General features: G+C 39.0%; 1 protein-coding gene across 6 annotated transcripts; it reads left to right on the forward strand.

Moving 5' to 3' along the window:
• Positions 1-26: 26 nt before the first annotated feature.
• On the forward strand, positions 27-11,907 carry CASP3 (caspase 3). Of its 6 annotated transcripts, none has more exons than XM_085222424.1 (10): positions 240-438; positions 1,381-1,656; positions 2,812-2,948; positions 3,482-3,546; positions 4,367-4,459; positions 5,886-6,010; positions 6,485-6,613; positions 8,501-8,676; positions 9,125-9,242; positions 10,378-11,907. In XM_085222424.1, exons 5-10 carry the CDS (start codon positions 4,383-4,385, stop codon positions 10,602-10,604), a joined length of 852 nt encoding a protein of 283 aa, XP_085078550.1. In that variant the 5' UTR covers positions 240-438; positions 1,381-1,656; positions 2,812-2,948; positions 3,482-3,546; positions 4,367-4,382; the 3' UTR covers positions 10,605-11,907. The 6 variants fall into 6 exon arrangements, with proteins under 6 accessions (XP_085078546.1, XP_085078549.1, XP_085078550.1 ...); XM_085222419.1 differs by having other exon boundaries at positions 3,482-3,537; XM_085222422.1 differs by having other exon boundaries at positions 1,602-1,656; positions 3,482-3,537.
• The last annotated feature ends 1,796 nt before the right edge of the window (positions 11,908-13,703 follow it).

Below are 13,703 nucleotides of genomic sequence, written 5' to 3' on the forward strand. Positions count from 1 at the left end.
CGGCCGCCTCCCGCCTCTCCGCGTCCCTCGCGCCGCAGGCTTTCGAACGGCGGCCGTTGGGAGGCGGGGCCGGGGTCGCGGGGCGGGACTGCCTGCTGCCGGCCCTCCGGCTCTTCGGCGGCAGCGCGGCGGAGCGGGCAGCGCTGGAGGAGGTGAGGAGGCGAGGAGGCGCGGCGGCATAGAGCCGCCTGACCGAAGGGTGTGGCGGGAGCCGCGCAGCGCGGCCCCGCGGCGGCGGTGCGGGTTGAGGCAGGCAGGGGCGTGGCGGGGCGGGCTGCGCTTTGTTCCCAACGAGCGTTCCGCCATGGCGGCCCTGTGGCCGCAGGGAGCGTGGCTGCGGTATATGCGGGCATAAAATACCAGCTTTCGGTCTTTAGCAGTCGCATAACTGTGCGTTTGCAGTGACGCGCGGCGGAGAAGTCTGCCCTTTTGTCGCCGGTAGGACGCGTTGTACGATTGCGGTTTCTGTTTCGGGACACGCGCTTTGGTTGTGACACGGGGTGCTTTTGTAGCAGCTGGCGGGGAAGAGCTGAGCTGGCTGCCCGGCTGTGAGGGCAGCTGGAGGCGGGTCAGATATGCTTCTCTTCCTCTCTCGGAAGCTTGGCTATTCTCATTGCTGGATGGCTTGTGCGGTTCGACGTTCAAGCAAATAGTTCCTTGAAGAGAAAAGAATTTTAGAATCTTTAAGGGATCCTTAAAGGCCACCTGGTCCCGCTCCCTGCACTGTACAGGGACACCTACAGCTCCATCAGGTGCTCACAGCCCCTCAGCCTGACCTTGGCTGTCTCCAGGGATGGGCATCCACTGCCTCTCTGGGCAAACTGGGTGCTGCTTATGTGGCAGCAGTGATATAAACGAAGATCTGAGGACAGTAAGTCAATCCAGGCTGGAACAAACTAAATACATAAATTTTATCATCTCCCTATCAAAACAAAAGCATTGAAACAACTGCGTTTAGAGCAAAATATGCTTTTGGTTTTGTTGCTGTCTGGGAGATGCTGGTTGTTTCTCATAGGTTGCTGAGCTCTGTGCTTCTTTCTAGCACTGTTCTTTCCACATCGTACTGCTCGAGATCTCTGTAGGATTACCTTTACGCTCTGTATCTCCACCTCATGGTTTGTTTGCTTAGTTTGTATGGCTTGAAACAAAGATATTGTAAAACAGGTCATAAAAATAGGCTTCCTGAAATCTGCAGAACATACTCTGCAAGATTTTTTAAAAAGGCTGTTGCTTGTTCTTGCTGCTTGATTTTTTTACGTTTCCTTGTGATTGAAAGCTCTTCTTACCCAAGCTTTCAGAATAGGAGTATCAAGGAGCAGAATAAGTTCTCTATTAATTTTTTTGAAGCGTTGCCCTGATTTCTTTCCGTGTCCCTTTTAGCATGAGATCATTCTCCACAGGGAAATGTGAATTCTGCTTGACAGAATATGACATCATTGCATTAACTCGACTAGGATGAGGCAATTCCTAGCCATTTGAATCAGCGTCGTCTTGCAGGGAGCATTGCTGTCACCCTGACTGGTGCTTTAGAGCAGAAAGCATGCATTTGCGTGCCTAGCAAGGAAACAGGTCTCTCTTTGTGGATGTCTCTTGCTTTTTAGGCAAGTGCAAGTGACTTGGTGCACTAAGGCATTCAGAAACTCACAAATGTTAAAGGTGAGTTACAGATTCTGCATATGAAGTGTACATTTTTTAAATGGCTAATGTAGAATACAAGGCTTTTCTGCATAATGTCTCCAGCTTCTTTAAAGATACTTTGACAAGCTCCACTTGAGCTGCAGCTGAATGCGGTAGACTTTAATGCTTGATTAAACAATTGAAACTGTCGGTTAGAACTTAAGCTTGCATGTGCTATAGTAAGATATACTTTTGTAGTATGGTACTGCAAATTGTGTTGTGGAGCAAATAACTGTAATTCATTATAATCCAATTTGACATTGGATCGACAACAGTTAATCGGGGCTACGAAAAAGTCAAGGAGATGCCTTAATTTAAGATTACTTAGTTGTTGAATATCCTTTTTTATTCTTACTGTTTGTGGCAAGTGTTGATATCTGTGGTAGCGAAGCATTCAGTTGTTGCAGACTGTGCTAAGTCTTAAAGTTGCCTGTTGAAGTCTGCCATTTGCCAGGGTTATTCCTGTTGCTGCTTACTGAAACCAGTCCCTAATGGGATGCAGGGGTTTGTTTGGAGCAGTCTGAAGTGACCCCAGAGCAGCCTGGTAATCCACTTGCCCTCTGTAACAATCCCAAATTCACCCTGTAAGCCAAGGAGTCAATAGCTGTCCCCATACTTTGGCTGAGTCTTTCTGAAAGTAGTCCTTGGTAGCCCAGGTTGACTCAAGGTGTGACCACATCTCAGCTGGTCATATATTTGCTAGTTTACACTGCCTGGACCCAGCCCTTAAATGCTGGCACTGCAGACCTTCACAGTGCTGGAGAACTGCAGAAATACCTGGGCTGGAGCAGGGGGACATCGGGCATTCTTCTCAATGACAGCTGTTCTTGCCAGTTCCCAGCAGTCACAACCTCTACAGTTCACTGCAACTGAAAAGCAGAGAGTTCTGTACTTGTGTTACCCTTTGGAAGCATGTGTCTTTTTTTCACATAGGGAACTTCTAAGAAATTAAACTTTGTAGTTAGGCAGAGTGAATCCAGATCATGGTGCTAGACAGGTAATTTCAGCATTATCAACCGAGTTCCTGCCTCATTATATTTAAAGTATATTTCTAAAATGTGAACTGATAATGCATTTTATGAGTTTTATTTCTAAAATAACAGCTTTTTTGATGTTCTGTAATTTGGTTTTCAGGAGATCTCCAACATATGATATAGTTCTCAAGTCTGGGATTTTTTTATGAACCATATTTCTTAATTACGTCAGTGCTTCAAGATACAGGGAAACAGTATCCAGAATAACCTTGAAGATCTTTTGGAGCTACTACAATTGTAAGTAAATGTCTCTTAAGAAACAAGGAAAGAGAGAAGTTCATACATACCCAGAATAGTGCTTCTCATGTATCGGTAATTGCTGCCACAGAAAATAAGTGGTCCCAGGGATATTCCAAATAATACACCACGAATATAAGTAAGAAGATAGCAAACAATAAAATGATAGTACGAGATGGCAAGTGTAGTTGTGAGCCTCACATTAAGAACCGTTGGCCCTAACTTCAACATAGACTGAACAGTATTTCTAGTTAGCCTGGTTACTCATAAGTCCCAGTTCACCATAGGTCTGCCTGCTCAGCAAGTTTTGTTAAAGTTCTTGCCTTGTCATGCCTTGTTTTCTTCTTGAGGTCTAAGCATTTATCCACTTCTGAGTCATTATTACTTTGTCCTGTGCAATGATTTAACTTAGTCCTTTTCTGAATCCCAAGTTAAAGATAACTTGTGGTGATGGCATTAAACTAAGAGGGTAGATTTACATTAGACAATGGAAAGAAGTTGTTTGTTGTTTTTTGTGTTTTGTTTTCATTTAGAGGGTGGTGAGGCGCTGGCACTGCTGTCCAGAGCTGTGGGTGCTCCATCCCTGAAGGTACCCAAGGTTGGATGGGCCCTGGGCAGCCTGAGCTGGTGGGGGGCACCCAGCCCACAGCAGGGATTAGGGTTGGAGGGGGCTTTAAGGTTCCTTCCAAAACAAACCATCAACTGGAAGGAAGGATCATTGTTTTTAAATTGATTTCTGCCTTGATATCATTCAACACTTTTTTTTCCCTATGCACTGAATTAAGTAGCAGTCCACAGTGCAGAACTAATTCCATCAACTATTTAAAGTTGTGTTGTTGCATTTTTTACGTAATTTAAATTGCAGTTGGTTTCACTTACGCTGATGAGATTTAAATTTGGATTTCTCTATCATCGTGAGATAGAATGATCCAAATATGACACAATATCCATAGTGTTAAAATGTCAGTAAAGCATTTAGGGATATTTTTAATATTTTGGAGATTACTTTAAATTTCTTTGTCTCTATCCTGCTTTTCATGAGATCTACGCTTTTTCTTCCAAAGTTGTTTTGGAATGCAATAATTCAGAAAAATATTTACTGTTCTTCTTTACAGTACAAGATATGTCGAGATTACTGAGAAATGCTTATAGTTGCCTACTATTACTAATACCCTTAGGCTGAAGTCATTCTGTGTGACTTCTTGTTTTCTCTATAATCTTAAAAAAACAAAAATAAACAAAACAACTCTCTGTGCAGAGGTTTAAGAAAAACTAACAAAATGATGAGTTAATGGTTGGACTGGATTATTTTAGTGGTCCTTTCCAACCTTTATGATTCCGTGGAAAAAATAAGCAATCTTGAAGGTATTACGCTGCATGAAAATTTTCATATGTTTCTGTTTGCTTGTGTTTTCAAGCTGGTAATCAAGAGCCATGATGACTGACATAAAAGATGGACCACACTCAGGGGAAGATCTATCAGATGCAAAATCTTTCCCTGGTTTCAAAGGGTAAGTGAGATAATTTGGGCTTAAGTTCTCAATGTAAGTGTTGAGGAATCTTGTGCTGTAACTGAAGACAAGAGCTGTAGAAGAGATGCTATTAAAAATTAAGCTTTTAAATATGGTAAATTATGCTAATCATTGAAAAAAAAACCCATATTAAAGTTGTTGTGCTGGGCTTGAAAGTATATCATCTCTGACAAAACAGGGTATATGTATGAACAAGGAACTAAAAAGCAGGATACTTAAGGTGCAGTTAGATATGGGTTAGCGGTTACCAAGTCATTAACTGTTCTTGAAAATAAATTTCTCTGTCTTAATCCAGGCTAAATGTTCACACCTTTCCTTGAATTACTTCTAGATCTTGCTGGAACCTGCAGCAGCCAGTTCAGTCTCTTAAACTGGCCTTCTGTAGACCTACATGTGCAGAAGGACTGGCGCAAGGGGAATTTACAGCAGTGGGAAGGAAGATGAGCAGTCTTATTTTTCCTGGCGACATTGGTTGTTACATTGGTGTAGTGCTAGGATCAGATTGCACCTTCTCTGTGAAGATAATTTCCTTCTGAAGTCATTCATTCTAGTGCTTTGAGAGAGAGTCAATTTAGCAGCATTACAAACTTTTTATTTGTAAAACAAAATGTGATAGCAGGTCTTGATCTTGTAACCACTTGCCCATATGCTTAAATGAGGGAAGACAGGCAGACTTGAGCATGTGTTGACTATGTAATGTTGGAAGCAGCTTCAGAGTCACAAGAGGTGGTGTAGTTAGTGTGCACATTAAGGCAGAACTACAGCTATGTCATTTTCTAGCTTTTGAATATTTACCTGTGAAAATGTAGTGGTATTACAGCTTTTGGGTGGAATTCAGATCCAGGTTTGGTTTAGAGACTTAGAGCTGATCTTGTCTCCAGGTATGTAGCTATCAAAAGACAATAGTAAACAAACAGACTAAACCAAAAAAATCCACAACTGATTTGTTATTGGTACGATCATTGGTTTCCTTAAGTTAATGTTTTAAGTGTGAAGTTATTCTGTGCAAAAACATTATCACTTTAGAGAGTTTGTTCTTGATGCTTTGAATTTTAATCTTGCTATAAGTTGCACAGAAGGTTACAACAAATACAAATTACTTTTATTTATCTGTTTATTTGTGTATACATAGATTTAATGGAACTTGTATCAATCATATTATTTGGGAGCATAACCATACAAAGCAGTTTCATGGGTTACTTCAACCTCTGGGCAAATGTGTTTTTCATTAGTCTCACGTCAGATCTGTCCACTGATTTTTACGGGCATCACTTCCATGAATCAAATAGCAAATCTTACCACTTTCACTCGTTTTCTTAAATAGCCATTTACTTATTTAGATATTAAGAAATCAGAGAAGAGAGAACAGAAATTAATACTTGAAGCTTGTCTGATTTGTGTACAGAATGAACTTACCTGCTAGCAAGTCTGTGGACTCTGGAATTCTGCCTGATGACAGTTACAGAATGGATTACCCAGAGATGGGAGTATGTGTTATAATAAACAATAAGAACTTCCACCATGAGACTGGTACTGCTTTCAATTATTACTTTTTTTTTCTGTGTTTCAGATAAATTTGATGCATTATTCTTCAGAATTAAATATGCAGTCCAGTTTTGATTGCATTCTAAAATTAAGTGGTTTGAGTGGATTGGATTCATTTCAGTGTATTCTTCTAAATATGCACAGAGGGAATAGTGGTGAGGAAAAGTTGATTGGCAGCGTGCAAATCTGCCATGCCTTTTAGTCATGTCTTCTGTAACGTAAATAAGATAATTTTCTCAATATAGATAGGTAGGTATAAGTAATAGATAAATATATGAAATAGGTATGGGGGGGGATGGAGCATGCATGTATGATAGCACGATGTTTTTTTCTTAGAGTGGATCTGGAGTAATGGAATAATATTCTAGACTGTTGCAGATATAAGAGAGAAAATAATTTGACTCAATTAGAGTGTGCTATTTATATCAGATCAAAATAATACCTGTCTTTTGTGTCTAGGACTGTCATCTCGTTCAGGCACGGATGCAGATGCTGCAAGTGTCAGAGAAGTTTTTATGAAGCTGGGATATAAAGTCAAGCTTAACAATGATCTGTCAAGCAGAGATATTCTTAAGCTATTGAAAAATGGTAAGTTCAAGTATGATCAGAATGTGTGTTAAGTCTACTGTTTCCAAAATCATTTCTAGTACTTAAATCTCTTCTTCTGTGGTTCTTTTACAGAGTATTTCACACCTCCTTATTGCTAAAGAGAACATATATATCGTAGTTCCTATGTTAATTCATCTTTGCTGTCTCTCCGTCTCTTGTGCCATGACTGTTGTCTCAGAATCCTTTCTCATCTTCTAAAGAGGGTTGGAAAAACAGGCTGAAATTTGAATGCAGGATGATTTATTTTCTGACCTTTGAATCACAGAAACTGCGAACTGGAAAGAAACTTGCTTAATTGGGTAAAAGGGTTCTGGGCAGTGTGGTCCCAGAGGTGTTCTTATCGGGGGATCGGAACTATTGTAGTTCTGCATGTGGACTGAATTACTCTTTTAGAGAAGTGATTCATGTTTTGTTTGGCTTGTGATGCAAAACAGCTCTTTTACAAGTGAAACCTTTATACTACCTTTTGTGTTGATCTTGTTTTGTTTGGACTTAATACATCTAGACTAGTAAATTAAATGGTGCCTTGAAGTGTTCTGTTGCCCTGAAATAGTCTACTCTAGTAAACTGTTGGAAGGTTCTCTGGCACAACAGTGGCACACTCTCAGACTGTTTCTGGTCATAGTTCAGCAGTGAAAAACATTTTTAATTTTCCAGGGAGTATTCCCAACAGTAAATTAGTCTGCAGCAATCCTGTTTTTTAAATGCGTATGTTTGCTAGCGTGGATTTGGCTATTTAGTGCCAGTTAATGTTTATACCAGAGAAGATCCTTAAACATAGTTAACTTGCAGCTTGTCTGTTGACAGTAGCTGAAAGCAGAAGGTCACGTTCTCTGATTCCAGGCTTCTGTCTTTCCTGTGGTATACATATAAGGCCTCCAAATGGATGGTGTAAACTATGGCCTAACTAGAGATTTCCCCAAAACTAGCTTTTCTTTACTTTTACAGATATAGTGCTTGTCTGTAGATTATAGAAGCGCCTGAGCATGCGCATGCGCTGCTTGAGAAAAACAAAAATAGTTCAGTTTTTCCAGAATAGAAATCCAGTATTTCAGCAAGCTGTAAAACAGAAGATTTCAGCTTTTGGGACTCTGGTGTTTTCTGTCTACTAACTCTTGCTTTTTCTTGAAACTCCCACTCAAAATTCTTTTTGGATCCCTTCTCTTAAACCTTGTTTGTATCTTTTCGTACACTTAAAAGAATCATTTTGGTTATCAAGAACAATCCCCATGGTTTCAGGCAACAAAAACCAAAGTAGAATGCATTTTCTGTATCTTTACATACCACAAGATGAAAAGCTTTCTGTCTTGCTTAAAGTCTTTAAGTACAAAACTCAGAAGCCTGAAAAATCTTGCTAGACCTTGCTTCTAGAAGGCAAGAGCAAAGGGAAAGGTGTAATGTTAGTAGCTAAGTCCATCTAGCATCAACGATTTTCATATGCAGTTGCCATGTAATCCAGTGTTGAAATGTAAGAAGAAACAAGACTTCCCTGTCCTTTCCTAAAACTCAGAACTTCCCATCAGCCTGATCCTAATGACCATTGCCATATAAGTGAGGTGCATCATTTGGAATCTGAGATAGTGTGCTGAATCATTACTCCCAACTCACTTTGTCTATTCACAATGTTCATTGCCATTTTTTCCACGTGGCCACGTTCTACAATGGATAGGATTGGCCTTAAGTTTAGGATTTTCTATGTCCGACCTTACGAAGTAAAGTACTCTGGCTCCTTTTGTTAGAAGTGAAAGGTGTTTGAGGTTTCTAGACCTGGAAACAGTTGTTCTTAATGAGTTCTGTCGCATAGGAAATACACAACGTTCAAAGCTTCCTGGGGAGTGCAATAAGTTCATTCTCTTTTCTTTCAAGTTTCTGAAGAAGATCACAGCAAGCGAAGCAGTTTTGTTTGTGTGTTGCTAAGCCATGGAGATGAAGGACTCTTCTATGGTACAGATGGTCCTCTTGAACTGAAAGTACTAACGAGCCTTTTCAGAGGTGACAAGTGCAGAAGTCTAGCGGGGAAACCCAAACTCTTTTTCATTCAGGTGAGCTACACTGAACAGTGATAATCAAATCATAAGAATACTTCAAAAAAAATTGTTTCCCACAAGTTACAAGTACAAACTAGTTATTCCTAAAATTGCCTTATAGGGATTCACTTCTAGAATAAGATTCCCTTCAGGTCTAGTGTTGGAGTAGTCTGCCCTCTTAGTATTTGTAATAGCTGAACTCACCTTAATTGAAATGAGTTAAGGTGATGCAAAGTTTTTCTGAATGCTAGCCAATATCTCAGTGAGTTTCTGAATGTACTTTCATACGAATATCCCTTCTAACCAAACAGTAGTTATAAGAAAAATAACTAGTGTTTATTTATATTAAGTCTTACTAGTCTAATCATCTTCAAAGAAGAAAATATTACAATATTCTTATCATTACAGTCATTGCCTTTTTCTCATTTATTTTTTATTGTCCATTTTTCTTTCCAACAAATAGGCCTGTAGAGGGACAGAATTAGATTCTGGTATTGAAGCAGATAGTGGACCAGATGAAACTGTGTGTCAAAAAATACCTGTGGAAGCAGACTTCCTGTATGCATATTCTACTGCTCCAGGTGAGAAACTTGCAAAGAAAATCTTTGTTGCTGAAATTCTATCTGTGTATCTGCTTATACTGATACTGGCAGTTTGCAGTGTTCTCCATTCAGTGGCTGATTATTCTAAAGTTTCTGATTTTCTTTGAAGTACTTGCTACTCTCAATTCCCAGAAAAAAGCTAATTATAGGTCTTTTTCAGATGTTAATTTGCTGCAGGTTGATTTAATCTGATTGTGCAAATAATTTGCAACAGGAAAAAATATATTCTGAAAGAATAGAGCAGTTGAACATCTATATGTATTTGTGTGTGTGTATATTTATACACACAGAAATGGTGATAAGCATCTAAGTAGTATTTGGCTGTCAGCTCTATTTCATTGCAGCTTAAATGAATTAGTGGTGACAGGAACCTTACTATTCCTACTATGTTACCAGTTTTCAGAAGCAAGATCTAGTCTTCAATTCATGCTTTTAGACTTGAAGATGGTGACAATGAAATCTGTTTTGCATTTTGGCTCTCATTGTGCTGTCACTGCTCCTGCATATGTGTATTCTGTAATGAAGTAATAAATAATTAACATGTAAGAGCAGAAGATAATTGTATAATCAGTGAATATACAGATGGTATAATTAAGAAATATACAAGAGAGTTTAGTTAATTACACACACACAAAAAAAAAAATAGAGGGCTTATCCTTGTCCTGGACTTTCTGGAAAACTCCAAAAGAGGGATCTCCAGAAGAGATCCTTCCCGACTAGTAGTCAGCTCTTAAATGGGGCTAGGAAAGGTGCAGCCAGGCTCCACCTGTGCTCCCAGGGCTAATTCATTGCTCGCCTCAGGTGATCAATCAGAGGTTCAGGCCATGATTCAGCAGTCCCCATGCAATAATTCTCCTGTCTCTTGATTTTTTTTTTTTTTTTTTTTCTACCTACTTAAAATTTTCTCACATTAGATAAAAATAGATGGTTAGAAAAACCTTTTGGGTTGAAATTTGAAGGGACTATCAAATCTCAACTTTGTTGATTGGGGATTTTATTTGTTTACTTTAAGACCTTCTCTGCTCTTGGGTATGTTTGTCATTCTATAACTGCTATCCTGTCCTGTGTCAGAGGCTCCTACATCTGATCAGCTTGATCTCTTTGTCTTCCACAGGCTATTACTCCTGGAGGAACGCAGCTGAAGGCTCCTGGTTTATTCAGTCTCTGTGTCGAATGCTGAAGGAACATGCCAGAAAACTTGAACTCATGCAGATTTTAACTCGTGTAAATCGCAGAGTGGCAGAATATGAATCCTGCTCCACTCGACAGGATTTCAATGCAAAGAAACAGATTCCGTGCATTGTGTCTATGCTTACCAAAGAATTTTACTTTCCTTGCTAAAAAAAGAAAAGAAAAAAAGCACTTTACAATTTTTCACTTCAGGTTTTTATCTGTAATTTATACACTGTTAGTATGGAATACCACTTTTAAGTCTGAATTACTGTTCACTGCCATATATGGCAAAATGAACAATCTGAGAGTTGGATATGTCCGTTACTAGAAGAAACCCATGGTATGGCTAAGTTAGAAATGAAGCACAGGAAAATTTGAATATAATAAGAATTTGGAAAAATTATGAGGAGGAGACTGAAGAGAAGTCACATCACTTACAAGACCTACTTGGTGCTACATTTCACTTTGCAGAAGGAGCAGAGAAAAGAAACAGGTCTTGTAAATGTTTTGGTTTCATTTCTTTACCAGTAGAAAGAAGATTCAGAATGGGATTTGTTTGCAATTATAGTAATGTGATGGTAGTGTCATTACACATTTCTTCTTAAAAAAATCAAGTCTTTAAGCTTAGGTGATAAGGTAGCCTAAACTTCTTGTATTACTTAAGATGTAAACTGTGAAAAATGGCTTTCATTTTTTACATATGCTTAGGAGGCATCTTTAGAAGTCAGTTTGTCTTGATTATTTTATAATTTTTTATATGGAACATGAGATGAGGTAATTTTATCAACACAGTATCTGTTTCTAAGTAAATTTGTATGTTTAGCCTTGAAACTGAGTAAGTAAGGGACCAGTCTTCCCAAAGGCCTTTCTTTTGCAGCTCCTAGGGAGAGCTTTAATACTCCTGGGGCAGGTTTGAGGCCACAAGATTCAATGCAAAAGAAAATCTGCATTCTGAAAAGCCAGCTCTCCTCTTTCTGGCCCTTAAATTAGAGTGGTTCTGCTTTCTGCAGATGTATATACCACATTTGATCTTTGTGGAAACCTAAATATGGTGGTACCAGTGAAATTTCCTTGTCTGCTATCAATTGGGTTAATTGTACATGTCTTTTAAAAGAATTTAGTACGTTAATGAATAGTAAATATAAGTCTCTTAGTTTTGAGTGGAATAGGCTTTTAGAAACTTGTGAAGCATATATGCTTTTGGTGATGTTTCAGCTTGTGACAGTTTTTGATGAACAGAGGAAGGCATTGGTAAATAACCACAAGGGGCTTGCAAAACAAGACTTAAAATTCTTTATATTGTGTAGCATAAATGATGTCAGTGAATCGATGTCTTCTTCCAGAGGCGTTTGCATTTTTTAAATTAAATATTGTCACCTAAACTGTGTAATGCTTTTCTATATGTATTATTTGTTTAGGATCTGATCAATTACATCCCTTTTTCTTGAAAATAAATAAGAAAATAAATGAATCCCTTTTCTGCTTTAACACCGGAAGCTGAGAAGCTTCTTTAAAGCATTGTATACATGATAGCCAGGTAATAAGGGGAATGAGTGAGACATGGGGATTAAAGGTTCAAAAGTTATGTAGGTGAGGAGATTTTAAGCATTGTAAATGGGCGTTCTGATGACTGCTGAATAGGAGGAAACTCATCTCTCGCAGAAATGTTTTGGGAGAGAGGGTTAGTCTGTCTTAACGTTTACAGAAACCCCAAGTATGTTGTGAACTGCAACACACAGCTGTGCAATTACGTATATGAAATGACTGATAGGAATTCTGTTAATTGACTTTAAAGTAACTGGGAATAGGAATGTTCCTTGAATTCTTTGTTGTGAAAATGTCATTCATCCTGTCCTGGCTAAATCAGGATTGTTTCAAACACAGGTGAAAGAGCACTAAAGAAAGAAAAGTCTTGGCAATTGGTTTTGATCTGTCAGACATTCTGTTTACATCTGGGCAATGTTTTTCCTGCAGGGGTATTTCAGCCACATAAATACCACTCTTCCAAAATAGCTGTTTTGTCTACAGGAGTTCCTGCATCTTCAGGTCCTGAGGGTATTACAGAATTCTACTCAACTTTTGCAAGCTGGAGCTGGGATATACAGGCTCTGGGCTTGGCTCTGCTACAGTGTAGTGAAATGCTGGGTAAATCTCAACTCTGTCTTTTCCAGCTCAGTAATATTAGAACCAAGACTCACCAGCAGATGCTTCAGAATCCTTCATGAGAAACAGAAGCATTGTATTAATTCAGGTTCTGTTGCATATCAGAACTATTATTTAGTCCTGCTTTACAAGACTTAGCATGACTTAATGAGTAGTTATTACAGACAGTAATCTCACTTTGATTTTTGGTTCTTTAAAGAAAAATATGATTATATGACTTCTGGTATTTTTAAAATGGAAAAAAACTAAGCGGGAGCTCAGCTACAACAGGTGTAGGCTATTGAGGAGGATACAGATGTAGGGCTTGGGGAAAGAGTAATTTGGAAGACGTACTGTCCAACAAACTTCTGAAATATGAGGGAGACAATTGTCTTCTTGCACCTCAGAAGAAGATTCACTGGAATCTTCTGGAGCAGGCGTTCATACCACACGTTGCAGTTCTTAAGCTGACTTTGGAAAACAAGTGCTTGTGTTTTCAACTAAACATAGATATTCTCACAGGTACCTAGATCATTGGTGTAAATAGTATCTGAAAAGGCTTTCAAGAAGCCTGACCTTAGTCTTTAGCTGATTTGAAAAGCCAGCCAGAACCACAAACCTGCCTTAAATCCATGAGGAAATTAACAAAGATGACACAGGAGAGATAAAACGATGTTTGTTTACTCTAGAAAAACTGGGGAGGAAAAAAGACAACCAGCAAAACTGAAATATTCAGTGTTTGTTTTTTTTTAAATGCATTTGCTATGCAATGGAAGAGCAAAGAGAGTCAAGACCCAGGTTGAAACTGGATAGGCAATTTGTTGTGCTTGGTTTATTATAGCAGGTCAAGAACTCCGTTCTGGCAAAGCAAATCCTTATATTCAGTGCAGTTACTTTGGCCTCTCCTACATCAACCTTTGGGAGTGTATATTTTCAAATCTACCTTTATTAAAAGAAAAAATAGGTGAGTTAAAGATTGATGCCAATAAGTCCTTCTAAAGAGTCTGCCCTTGTGTTACGCATAGAACAGAACTCACACCCTTGATACTCAAAATGTCAGTTTCAGCTATGGCCACGTATGTGTCTCTGTTTTGTAGGCGTCTGACACCGTGCTTTCGGGGCAGT

This window comes from Meleagris gallopavo, chromosome 4 (assembly GCF_905368555.1).
Source record: "Meleagris gallopavo chromosome 4, MGAL_WU_HG_1.1, whole genome shotgun sequence".
Lineage (NCBI taxonomy): Eukaryota > Metazoa > Chordata > Aves > Galliformes > Phasianidae > Meleagris > Meleagris gallopavo.

Bases quoted from the DNA above. Each gene is read 5' to 3' on its own strand.
- CASP3 (XM_085222420.1), top strand. From the start codon at position 4,383: ATGATGACTGACATAAAAGATGGACCACACTCAGGGGAAGATCTATCA. The intron at 4,460-5,885 runs GTAAGTGAGATA...ATTTGTGTACAG, and splicing joins TCTTTCCCTGGTTTCAAAGG to AATGAACTTACCTGCTAGCA. The intron at 9,243-10,377 runs GTGAGAAACTTG...TGTCTTCCACAG, and splicing joins TGCATATTCTACTGCTCCAG to GCTATTACTCCTGGAGGAAC.